The sequence below is a fragment of the Cyanistes caeruleus genome, chromosome 2 (assembly GCF_971803275.1).
Source record: "Cyanistes caeruleus chromosome 2, bCyaCae1.hap1.1, whole genome shotgun sequence".
Taxonomy (NCBI): Eukaryota; Metazoa; Chordata; class Aves; order Passeriformes; family Paridae; genus Cyanistes; species Cyanistes caeruleus.
Window position 1 is genome coordinate 844,419 of NC_141702.1, and position 12,610 is coordinate 857,028.

A 12,610-nucleotide genomic window follows, 5' to 3' on the forward strand; every position below is an offset into this window, starting at 1 on the left:
AAATCTAAAGGATGTCAGTAACAGTTCAGCTGTTGTACATAGAAGCCCAAGCATCCTCTCCATGTGTGTGACGATGCCGTGGTGTCTCCACAGGGACAATCTATTCTTATTAAAATAATAAAAAAAAATTACCTGCTGACCAATTAAATACAAACACATTACCTTATAGAAATATATAGGCTAAATAATATATAATATAAATCTAAAGGATGTCAATAACAGTTCAGCTGTTGTACATAGAAGCCCAAGCATCCTCTCCATGTGTGTGACAATGCCGTGGTGTCTCCGCAGGGACAATCTATTCTTATTAAAATAATAATTAAAAAAAAATAACCTGCTGACCAATTAAATACAAACATACCTTATAGAAATATATAGGCTAAATAATATAAATCTAAAGGATGTCAATAACAGTTCAGCTGTTGTACATAGAAGCCCAAGCATCCTGTCCATGTGTGTGACGATGCCGTGGTGTCTCCGCAGGGACACGGCGGGACAGGAGCGCTTCCACACCATCACCACCTCCTACTACCGAGGGGCCATGGGCATCATGCTGGTGTACGACATCACCAACGCCAAGAGCTTCGAGAACATCAGCAAATGGCTCAGGAACATCGATGAGGTGAGGTCCCACGGCGTCCCCAGCAGTGCCAGCCCTTTGTGCCTGTGCTCAGGGGGGTGGGAAGGGAGAAGGGCAGGGCTGGGAGCGGCTCACAGCACACGGTGAGGGCGGAGTAGCTGCGCTGTGTGTTGGTACTCACAGGAGCCATTTCCACAGCGTGAGAGTGGAAATCCTCAAGGTCATTAAGTGTCTCCATCTCCTCTCCCTTGTTATCTTGTGATGAAATATTTGGAGGTTTCTCGTGGCTGGTGCACGTGGCTTTGCTTTTGGGAGGGTTTGTGTAGCTGATCGCTCCTTTGGCAGAGGAGAACCAGGACAGGGAGGCTGGAAAATTTTGGGCAAGGTCAAGTGAAGCAGAAGAAAGTGATGTGGAAGCATTAAGTGCCTGGATCCCCACGAGTTCATCTTCCAGGAGTTCTGAGATGGCAAGAGAGCAGCACAACTGGTAGTTCTTGGGTTTTTTTGTGCTGTTCCCAGGTGAAATAAATGTTTGGATTTTCCTAGAAAGCACAGAGATGGTCCTGTAGAACTGAGCACAGGTGAGGGCTGTCAGGCACTGCTCGCTGGAGTCCTGAGGCTGGACAGAGCAGCACAGCAAAATTGGGATGCTGGGATTTGAATTTCCCAGCATGAGAAGTGGGACACAGTCATGTATCTGGAGAAGTGCCCTGTGTGGTGGGAACAGGAGAGGGGATGAGGCAGCACAGGAAGAGACTCAGCAGTGAGTTGGAGTAAAACTGAGGCCTTTGGATTCTGCAGCTGCTTTGCTAAAAACCTCAGAGGTGTCCCAGGTGAGTGATGGATGTCATTGGCCCCATCAGGGCTTTTGGTGCCCTCGTGTCTTTATTAAGGGAGTTCAGTGTCTGCAGAAATCACAGAGTCATTGAGGATGGAAAATCCTTTGGAGCTCATGGAGTCCAACCATCCCCCAGCACTGCCAAGGCCACCCCTGCCCCATGTCCCCAAGTGCCACATCCACTTTTAAATCCCTTCAGGGATGGGGACTCCCCCCCTGCCTGGGCAGCCTGTGGGGAATTAATTTTTCCCAGGTCCTTTCCTGGCTGGCAGCTTTCCAGCCCCTCTGGAGCATTCCATGGGGTTGGTGTGACCCCAGTGCAGGACCCAGCTCTTGGCCTTGTTGACCCTCCACAGCTCCAGCCTGTGCTGAGCCCTCTGCAGATCCACATCCCACCCCCCTGGGGCTGTCCATGAGCTGGGCCAGGGTGGTGCCCTCCATCCCCGTGTCCAGAGCATCCATGGAGGTGCTGAGCAGGCCTGAGGCAGCCCTGAGCCCACTGGTGCCCGTTCCCAGCTGGATGTGCCCCCATCCCCAGCAGAGTGCACCTCTCTGAGCCAGGACCAGCCAGGAGAATTCCATGGGAAAAGGTGCCAAAGGCTTCATCAAAGCCCAGGCAGATGCATCCACAGCCTTTCCCTCATCCATTAAGGTCACACTGTCATAGGAGATCGGGTTGGTCAAGCAGGACCTGTCACTGGCTGGGTCTGATCTTCTGCTTGTCCTGCACCCTGGGTGATCTGATCCAGGACCTTCCCCAGCTCCAAGGACAGGCCTGGAGTTCCTGGATCCTCCTTCAGTATTTCTTGGGGGCTGGTATCACACTGGCCAACCTGCAGTGAGACAGGACCTTCCCAGCTCACCAGGACTGATGAGAAATGATCCACGTTCCCCCTCCAGAGACCCGTGCTGCAGGGAATGGGCTGGATCTGGGATTCCTCATCCCTGCCCAGGCTGACACTGCATTCTCCTGCAGGAAACTGCGACCCCTCCCCACCCCGCTCCCCTGGGAGACCCTGCCCCACTCTCTGCTTTCTGTTCTCTCCCTCATTTCTCTCTCTGGGTTCTGTCCCTGTTTTCCTCCCCAGCCCCTCTTTCTCTCCTGGCTCATCCCTTGTGCAGTGGCAAAGATGGGAGGAAACCATTAACCAGTGCTAGGAAGTCATTAGGAGGCTGGGGTTAATTAACAGCTCGTTCCTGTGCCATGCAGTGCATGAAGCTCCTTTGTGGGCAGCTGTAGGTGGTGGCCTGGCCACAGCAAAGTGCAGCAGGAGATGTGTAACCCTGTCCCCCTGTCCTTCCAGCATGCCAACGAGGATGTGGAGAGGATGCTGTTAGGAAACAAGTGTGACATGGAAGATAAAAGAGTTGTCCCTAAAGCAAAAGGTGAACAGGTGAGTATCAAACAACAACTTCTTTATTCAAATCAGCAAATCACTGCCAAGGCTTCTGCCTGCTCCAGGGGGTTGGGATGCCCCAGTGGGATGTGCCAGGGAATGAATGCAGGAGCTGATGGATGTGAGTCCTGGGAATGTCTTCTCAGAAACTGTCCTGAATGGGATGAGTTCAGCTGCAGTTTCTGCTTCCTTTGATAACTCAAAATTCCCAGTCATCCCTGAAATTCCTCATGTGTGACAGTGTGTGGTGTCTGACCTCTTAGGCCCAGACACAGACTTGGGATTATTTAGTAGATTTTAATGGTTCTGAATTGTAAAGTTCTGAATCTTCTGAGCCACCTCACCTGGCTGGTGCTGCTGGTTACACCCACTGGGGCTGAGGGGGTTACAGAATCCCAGAGACACTGAGGCTGGAAAAGAACTCCCAGAGCATCGAATCCAAGCTGTGCCTGATCCCCACCTTGTCCCCAGCCCAGAGCTCTGAGTGCCACATCCAGGAATTCCCTGCACACCTCCAGGGATGAGACTGCAGCAGCTCCCTGGGCAGCCCCTGCCAAGGCCTGAGCTCCCTTTCCAGGCAGAAATTCCTGCTGCTGGCCAAGCTGAGCCTGCCCTGGCCCAGCCTGAGGCCATTTCCCCTTGTCCTGTCCCTGTGCCCTGGGAGCAGAGCCCGAGCCCTCCTGGCTGTCCCCTCCTGGCAGGGGCTTGTGCAGAGCCACAAGGTGCCCCCGGAGCCTCCTTTTCTCCAGGCTGAGCCCCTTTCCCAGCTCCCTCAGCCTCTCCTGGGGCTCCAGCCCCTTCCCAGCTCCGTTCCCTGCCCTGGACACGCTCCAGCCCCTCCAGGGCTCTCGTGTCAGGAGGGGCCCAGAGCTGCCCCCAGCACTGGAGGTGCCCCAGCAGTGCCAGCACAGGGGACGGGCACTGCCCTGGCCCTGCTGCCACCCCAGAGCTGGCACAGCCCAGGGCCAGTGGCCTCTTGCCCACCTGGGCACACCTGGGCTCCCATCCAGCCCAGTATTCCCTGGTTTATAAATGCTGCTGATCCCAAAGTGATGATGGCACCTGGAATACCCCCAGGATCCCTAATCTCCCTCTCTCTGTTTCGCTGCAGATTGCCAGGGAGCATGGTATTAGGTTTTTTGAAACTAGTGCAAAAGCAAATATAAACATTGAGAAGGCATTCCTCACATTAGCAGAAGACATTCTTCGAAAGGTAGGTGCTCACACTTTCCTTTGGAACAATTACCCTGAAATTCCACCTCTCACTGCTGTGATGTTCACCTGCATTGTTGCAGCGTTTGGCTTTGCTGTGCTGAGGCACAGGAGTCCCTGAAGGAGCAGGGCTGAACTTCTGAAGCTTGTTTGATGTTGTGTTGTTGTAGAGGGCCTGTTCACAGGGAGTAACACCCATCAGAGCCAAGGAACTGAAATTTCTGTTTGTTTGGACTTTACTCTCATGGTTGTTGTGCCTGTGCTGGAGTTAAACCATTTCCATTGGCGTGGGAAGAATTGTCCTTTCCTGCCCCGTCTGTGGATGCACTGCCAGCTCCTGAGGGGTTTTTGGGAAGAGTTCAGGTGTGGAGGGTGGGACAGGAAGGAGCTCTGCCACTCCCAGCTGTGCTCCCAGGAATCAGCTCCCAGCCATGGCATTTCCTTGGGGGTTCTGTTGCACCAGATCATCCCGTGGTTGGCTCCCCGTGCTGAAAGGTGCAGTGTGCCATGGAACCTTGGAATCTGTGAGGTTGGAAAAGCTCTCTGAGAGCACCAAGTCAAATCATCCCCCAGCACTGCCAGAGCCAGCACTGCTCCCTGTCCCCAAGTGCCACATCCACAGGGTTTTTCAATCCCTCTGTGCCAGAGCTGGACACCCTTCCCAGGAAGGAATTGTTCCCAATATCCAATCCAAACCCTGCCCTGGCCCAGCCTGAGGCCATTTCCCCTTGTCCTGTCCCTGTTCCCTGGGAGCAGAGCCCGAGCCCTCCTGGCTGTCCCCTCCTGGCAGGGACTTGTGCAGAGCCACAAGGTGCCCCCGGAGCCTCCTTTTCTCCAGGCTGAGCCCCTTTCCCAGCTCCCTCAGCCTCTCCTGGGGCTCCAGCCCCTTCCCAGCTCCGTTCCCTGCCCTGGACACGCTCCAGCCCCTTCCCAGCTCCGTTCCCTGCCCTGGACACGCTCCAGCCCCTCCAGGGCTCTCGTGTCAGGAGGAGCCCAGAGCTGCCCCCAGCACTGGAGGTGCCCCAGCAGTGCCAGCACAGGGGACGGGCACTGCCACCTGCTGCCACCCCAGGTTGTCTCCATGGCCTGTAGCAGATCCCTGTGTGCCCAGAGCTGCTGTACCTGTGGCCATGAGCTCTGTCATGAGTGCAGAATGCAGCAGCTTCCTGCAGGTGCCACTGAGGTGTTGCAGGACTGAGCTGGGTTGGATCTGTGTGCGGCTCCGGGGCCGTTTCCGTGGGATGTGGTTCCATGGCCGAGGAATCACAGAATCTCAGTGTACACAGAAACCCCTGTGCTGGAGCATTCCTGCCCAGGAGCAGGTCATGGAAACTCTCTGGAGCCCCAGACATGTGGGTTGGCCAACCTGGCACTCGTGTTCCTGTTCCTACACAAATGAGCCCCATCCTGAGCCTGTCTCATCCCTGCCTTCCTCCCTCTCCCGTGTGGATGCTGTGGATAGTGCCATCAGCTGGCACTGCAGTTCTCAGTCACTTCCTAATGGGTTTTTGACAAGCTTCTTGTGATAAATGGGTGAAAATCCCTGGCCTTTGGTGGACAGGAGGTGAGGCTATAAACCATACCAACCTTTGGGCCTTAAATCTTCATTTTTGGCCTCTGTCATTATCCCAGGGGTTCTTTTGCAAGGCTGTGAGAAAGTTAAAACAGAAATGTGGAGACTGAAGTGTGCTGAGGGTTTAGGTTCCTTTCCAACCAGCCAGTAGATGGTTTTGGATCAAACCACTGGAGTGGGGTTTTGGCTTTGGTCACCAAGTTCATCCTGTGACAAGGAGGAGCCTGTGTGTCCCCTGTTCCTCGGGAGCTGCTGTCCCAGGAGCAGGGAGCAGAGGCTGGGAACAAGCCCAGTTTATCCATAAAAGTTGTGGTTTTTGGAGGTCATTAGTTCACATAATTTGAGTTCAGCTTGTGTTATTTGTAAGGCTGGGATTTCCTCACTCCACCAGACCCAGCGTTGGCTCTGTGTGCAGGACCTAAAATAGTTCCAGTTGACTTTGGGGTGATCCCAGTTCAAGCATTGGGGTTTTTTTTCAGCTTTCCAGTTGTTTATTTAAAACAAACCAAAGAGAGGGAAAAAAAAAAATCAACTGAAATTGATTTTGCACATTTGTGCTGGAGTGGGGGGAGGATTCCCTGCGTTTCTGTGGAGCTCTTTGTGCACAGCTGACTCCCAGTTTCATCTGGTGACGTCAGTCCCTGTGAGCCGCTGGCTCCCCAGCTCCCAGTGTTTTCCTGGGGATCTCCAGAACCATCTAACTGTGTTCACTTGTTTCCTTGCAGACCCCTGTAAAAGAGCCCAACAGTGAAAATGTAGATATCAGCAGTGGCGGTGGGGTGACGGGCTGGAAGAGCAAGTGCTGCTGAACCTTCTCCTCTCTCACCAATCGCCATCCACCGCCCCTTTTTTCTCGCTGCAAAACAAACCACTCTGCCCGTTTTTTAACCTGAAACCAATGTTTTTGTTCCTCATCTTAACGAGCTCCTGCCTCCCCTTGGTTTTCCAGGCTAGGACAGCTTTGCCTACTCCAATTTTCTCAACACATGTATAGGAAATTCATCTCCGTGACTTCATTTCCATGTCCCTGCTCAACTCACCACTACGTTTGGGTTGTATTATAGCCCCGTCCCTCCTGCCATTAAACCCCAGAGCAATCATACTCGACTCTCTTCTGCAAATTGTATAAGAATAAAGGTTAGAATTAACAATTGATTTTGTACAACAGTGGAATTTTCTGTCATGGATCATGTGCTTGAGTCACCATGTTCTCTAGATGCATCAGGCAAGAGCCAGGAAAAACTTCATTTTCGCCTTGAGTCCGTGAGTGGGGTTTCTTTGTCCTGTGCCTTATGTGGAAAAAGGAACTTTTATTTTCACTTTTCTTTTCTCTTTTCTGGTGGAAGCATGTGCAGGAGACATCCCATCCCCCCGTGCCATTGAGTCCTGACCTCTGTAGTGGTTGCTTTCTGTAACGTTGGTGTCATGCATCGAGGACAAAGGGTGGTGCAAAACAAAAGCAAACTCCATGTAACCTGCTGTGTCTCCTCTTGGCGATCCCGCCCTTCCCAGCTCTCCCCGCTGCCATTGTTTTTTCTCACTTTGCCGCTCTTTTATTTTTGGTTTTGTTTCGTTTTTTGGTTTTTTTTGTTTCCTTGGGTTCTTTTTGCCTGCATGCCGCTTCGATTTGCATTTCTCCATGGTGTGATGTGTTAATGGAAAGGATGGCAACGCGGTGTGTTTGCCAAAAATTTAATACAAAGCACTGATTTAGCTTCCGAGGTAAAAAACGTTGAGATTCCTACTAACCCCCCTAGGCCTGTCCGTCACTAGAGATTCCCTCCTCCCGCCTAGCCCCGGCCTTTCCCGTAAGGAAGAGTTATTTGCATGCACTAGTTTCTATGGAGGGTGATGTGGTTGTCTGCTTTCTGTGTATGAATATAACGTGGATTCCCAAACTGACAGCAGTTCATTAACGCGAGCTCCCAGCTCCTGTCCCCGCTCCGAGGGCTGCGGGGCCGAGCCGAGCCTGAGCGGAACTGGATGGAAAGAGAAGGAAAGGAAAGGAAACAAACTGGGCACTTGCATTTATTACCTCCCTGGAAACTTTCCACTTTCCAGCGTCCGCAGCCGAGCTGGGCCAGCCCTGCCCCGGATCCCGGCGGGCGATCCTGGCCGGGATGGAGCGGCTGTTCCAGCGCTCCCTGTCCCGTCCTGTCACTGTCACCGGCCCTGCTGGCCCTGTCCTGCTGCTGTCACCGGCCCTGCTGGCCCTGCTGGCCCTGCTGGCCCTGTCCTGCCGCTGTCACCGGCCCTGCTGGCCCTGTCCTGCCGCTGTCACCGGCTCTGCTGGCCCTGCTGGCCCTGTCCTGCCGCTGTCACCGGCCCTGCTGGCCCTGTCCTGTCACTGTCACCGGCCCTGCTGGCCCTGCTGGCCCTGTCCTGCCGCTGTCACCGGCCCTGCTGGCCCTGCTGGCCCTGCTGGCCCTGTCCTGCCGCTGTCACCGGCCCTGCTGGCCTTGTCCTGTCCTGCCGTGGCTCCCTGGCCGCGGGTCCCCGGTGGTGAATCCCGGCCCGGTTCCGAGCCCGGCCCCGCGCTCTGGACCCGCCGCAGCCGCCCGAACCCCGCTGCGGCCGCGGGGGTGGCGGCGGGACCGGGCCCAGCTGTGCCCGCTCCTGTCCCGGTTAGGCCCAGTTGTGCCCAGTTGTGCCCAGTTGTGCCCGGTTGTGCCCGCTCCGGTCCAGCTGTGCCCGCTCCTGTCCCGGCTGTGCCCGCTCCTGTCCCGGCTGTGCCCGCTCCTGTCCCGGTTAGGCCCAGTTGTGCCCAGTTGTGCCCGGTTGTGCCCGCTCCGGTCCAGCTGTGCCCAGTTGTGCCCGGCTGTGCCCAGCTGTGCCCGCTCCGGTCCAGCTGTGCCCGCTCCAGTCCAGCTGTGCCCGCTCTGGGTCCGGTTGTGCCCAGCTGTGCCCGGCTGTGCCCGGTTGTGCCCGGCTGTGCCCAGCTGTGCCCGCTCCGGTCCCGGCTGTGCCCGCTCTGGTCCAGCTGTGCCCGCTCCGGGCCCAGTTTTGCCCAGTTGTGCCCGGTTGTGCCCAGTTGTGCCCAGTTGTGCCCGCTCCGGTCCAGCTGTGCCCGCTCCGGTCCAGCTGTGCCCGCTCCGGGCCCAGTTTTGCCCAGTTTTGCCCAGTTGTGCCCAGTTGTGCCCAGCTGTGCCCGCTCCGGTCCAGCTGTGCCCGCTCCGGGTCCAGCTGTGCCCGCTCCGGTCCAGCTGTGCCCGCTCCGGGTCCTGTTGTGCCCGCTCCGGTCCAGCTGTGCCCGCTCCGGTCCAGCTGTGCCCGCTCCGGTCCAGCTGTGCCCGCTCTGCCCGCGGGGGTGGCAGCCGGACCGGCCCCGCTCCGCCCTCGCCGCAGCCGCTAACGCTGAGTGAATTTTAATGAAATGACGGTGTTTTACCATGGAACTCGTGGTCCGGAGCGGCCGCTTCCCGTGTGGGGACCCAGCGAGGTGTGTCCCTGTCCCTCTGTAGTTGGCATTTTGTCCCCGTGTGTGTTAACCCTTCCCAGGCGAGTGGCTGCTGAGGTCGGGCTCAGCGCTGGACACAGTCCGGCTACTTTTGGCTAAACCTGCACTTTCTAACGTGATCAAAAAGGGAAAAAAACCGGCGAAATCTACATCGAGGGGTTTTTTGTATAATCCTTGTTTTAAACTTGAGCTTTTAATTTGTTTGCAGGGGCTCTGCTCCCTGTGTGTGACCTTTGGAGACGCTGTGCCCATTGCAGGCACAGGCAGAGCCCGGGCCTCTCGCTGGTGCCACTCGCTGTCCCCTCGCCGTCAATAAAACCCGAGCTGTTCCTATCGGGGCTGTTTCTGTTTCTATCGGGGCTGTTTCTGTTTCTATCGGGGCTGTTTCTGTTTCTATCGGGGCTGTTTCTGTTCCTGTCCAAGCTGCACCCGCGGGGCTCAGGCGGGGCCGGGAGGAGGGAGCAGCACGAGTCGGTGTCGATGCTAAAACAGAGAAAAAAAATCCCCTAAAATAATAATAATAATAATAATATTAATAATAACGATCATGTCGGAGGAGTTTGCAGTAACCTGATGTCTGCTGGTATCTCAACTCCCTGCTAGTTCCAACCTAAGCGCTTGTGCAACCTCTGCTTGGAGCCCCAGCCCTGTGGAGTAGAGAAGGGCAGCGGGAGGTGTCACAGCCCCTCCGTGCCCCGGCCCTGCCCGCGGAGGGAGCTCAGCGCTGCCCTTTTGTCACCAAAAAAGTGTTAAACGATGAAATTGGTCCTGCTAAACCAAACCTGAGCTTGGCTCTGTCCCACGGCCGTGTCACACGCTTCGTGCCCTCGGACTCGGACGGTGGAATAAAACAGCATCAAGGTCTTGGATTAATTCCCATGCTGACAATTTTTTACTTAATCTTTTAATATTTTTGCTACTCCACTCTGGCTTTTTATTTAAAACACATTCTTTTGTACCACTTACTGTATCAAATTGTATAAAAGATCACTGTCCCATTCTTGGTCGTACCAAGAGCAAATAAAAGCTTTTATAAACTTGCAGTGGTGACTTCCTAGGCCCCTTAAATTCCCTCTGGCTCTGGTGGGAGTGAGCCCAGCCCTGGCTGTCCCTGGAGGAGGTGGGATGAGTCCTCCCCAAACCTTCAGGCCACCAGGACTGGTTTGGCTGGGGGTAGAGCTGATCCTGCTGCCTTTTCCAAAGCTGCTGGAGGCATTTTCCAAGGGCAGGATGGTGGGAAGTGCAGCAGAGGGTCCCAGGCTGCCCCATCCCGACGTGGAGCCCCCGTGGGGGGGAACACCCGGCTTGGGGGTCTCCTTTGGGGCCCTTGCTTGGAGAGGGCCTTTGCCAGCGTTTCTTGGGGAGCAGCTGTTCCAAGCCACGTTCTGCAGCCCCAGGCCCTGCCCTGGGTGGGACTCAGGGGGGGCTGTTCCAGCTCTCCTGGAGCCCCCATGGGTGTGCCAGTGTCCTTCCTCAGCTGCCCTTTCCAGCCCCCTCAGCTGGGAGCCCCCAGTGTCCCTGTACCCCCAGAGTCCCCGTACCCCCAGAGTCCCCATACCCACGGTGTCCCTGTTCCCACTGTCCCTGTTCCCAGTGTCCCTGTACCCCCAGTGTCCCTGTACCCCCAGTGTCCCTGTTCCCAGTGTCCCTGTGCCCCCAGTGTCCCTGTTCCCAGTGTCCCTGTGCCCCCAGTGTCCCTGTTCCCAGTGTCCCTGTGCCCACAGTGTCCCTGTTCCCAGTGTCCCTGTACCCCCAGTGTCCCTGTTCCCAGTGTCCCTGTTCCCACTGTCCCTGTATCCAGTGTCCCTGTACCCCCAGTGTCCCCAGTGTCGCGGTGTCCCTGTTCCCGCGGTGTCCCCAGTGTCGCGGTGTCCCTGCTGCCATGGTGTCCCCGTTCCCATGGCGCCGGGATTGGAGAGAGGCTGTTTTTGTGCCGCTGGTGGGAATAAAGCTGGGAATGCTCCATGGCCGCGGTCCTCGGCAGTCCCTGGGAGGGGGCGAGGCCGTGGGGAGCAGCTCAGCGACCCCAAACCCTCCCTCATGGGGCGGGAGCCCCGCACAGCCATCCCTGGGTGGGGGATTTGGGGGGGAAATTCCCAGCTGGGAGAGGGGGGCCCTGGCAGGGACCTTCCCCCATGGACGCCATCCAGCAGCTCCCGGCGTTCTGCTTGTCCCTGTCACCCGCTGTCAAGTGCTGCTTGGGTCTTTCCCCATCCTCCTCCCACTGCTGCATCCTGCTTGCTGTCCCCATCCCGGCTCCATCCCCATCCCGGCTCCATCCCGGCTCCATCCCGGCTCCAACCCCATCCCGGCTCCATCCCGGCTCCATCCCAGCTCCATCCCGGCTCCATCCTCATCCCCATCCCGGCTCCATCCCCATCCCAGCTCCATCCCCATCCCAGCTCCATCCTATCCCTGTTCTGTTCCATACGTGCCCTTCCCTGTTCCTTCTTCTCTACAGCTGTTCCCTCCCTTCCCCTGCTCCTTTCCCGTCCCTGCTCCTTCCCTACAGCTGTTCCATCGTTTTCCCTGTTCCTTCCCCATCCCTGGCTCATCCCATCCCTACTCCTTCCCCGCTTCTGCTTCATCCCTTTCACGATTCCACCTCTGCTCCATCCAATCCCTGCTCTGTCCTGTCCGGCAGCCTCCCCCTTGTGCTCGGCTCGGGGGACAGTGGCGGGGGCAGGGGACAGCACACGGTGACACGTCCCCAGGGCCGGACACTGGCCCTGCAGGCACTCGCTGCTTCCTCCACTCCTTCATCCTCCTCAGCCCGGTCTCCAGCGGCGCAGGGAGCCGGGATGCAGCCAGCGAAGGACCGGGGAGGGGGGGCCCGGACGAGACGCTGCAGAGCGGGACCGGGGCCTCTCCGCCCCCCCGGGATGTGAGCGACCCTCCGGGTCCCGTGTCCCCAGCTCAGGGTGGCCGGGAGTCCCCAGGGTGCGGAGTCCCCGCCCGGGGTGACGGCGATGTCCGTGCCGAGGCTCCCCCCGGCTGTGATGTCCCTGCCCCCCCCTCCCGGTGCCATTTGGGCTCCGCGTCCGGGCGGCAGCGCCGGGAGGGGGGTCCCGGCCGGGACCTGGGGCTGTGCGGCGGCATCGGGGTCCCCGCGTCCCCCCTGCGCTCCCCGCAGCCCCCGCTCGGGACCCCCGGCAGCTCCCGGCCACTCCGCGCCTCCAGCAGCGGGGCGGGATGGGCAGAGGGTCCCCGGGGCGCCCCCCGTCCCCTTCCCTCGGGGGGCAGAGAGAGCCGAACCCCCGGAGCCGGAGCGAGCCGGGGCTGAGCGCCCCCCGATCCCGAGGGTGCGGCCGGAGCCACGGACAGCCCGGAGCGGGGGATACCCGGGCGGGGGGGATACACGGCTCTGGGGGGATACCCGGCCCTGGGGGATACCCGGCCCTGGGGGGATACACGGCTCTGGGGGGATACCCGGGCGGGGGGGATACCCGGCCCTGGGGGATACCCGGCCCTGGGGGATACCCGGCCCTGGGGGGATACCCGGGCGGGGGGGATACACGGCCCTGGGGGATACCCGGGCGGGGGGGATACACGG

At 57.8% G+C, this 12,610-nt stretch overlaps 1 protein-coding gene across 10 annotated transcripts in view; it reads left to right on the plus strand.

The window, feature by feature from the left end:
- The window catches only part of RAB10 (RAB10, member RAS oncogene family), a 45,896-nt gene extending 35,796 nt beyond the window's left edge, over positions 1-10,100 (plus strand). The window contains exons 3-9 of one of the 10 annotated variants that reach the window (XM_086875295.1): positions 484-622; positions 2,723-2,812; positions 3,927-4,028; positions 6,326-8,117; positions 8,205-8,386; positions 8,449-8,744; positions 8,804-10,100. In XM_086875295.1, coding sequence (XP_086731421.1) covers positions 484-622; positions 2,723-2,812; positions 3,927-4,028; positions 6,326-6,409 — 415 coding nt within the window. In that variant the 3' untranslated portion in view covers positions 6,410-8,117; positions 8,205-8,386; positions 8,449-8,744; positions 8,804-10,100. Of the gene's footprint in view, positions 1-483; positions 623-2,722; positions 2,813-3,926; positions 4,910-4,950 lie in introns of those variants that run through there. The other 9 variants (XM_086875296.1, XM_086875294.1, XM_086875293.1 and 6 more) reach the window with 9 other exon arrangements.
- The last annotated feature ends 2,510 nt before the right edge of the window (positions 10,101-12,610 follow it).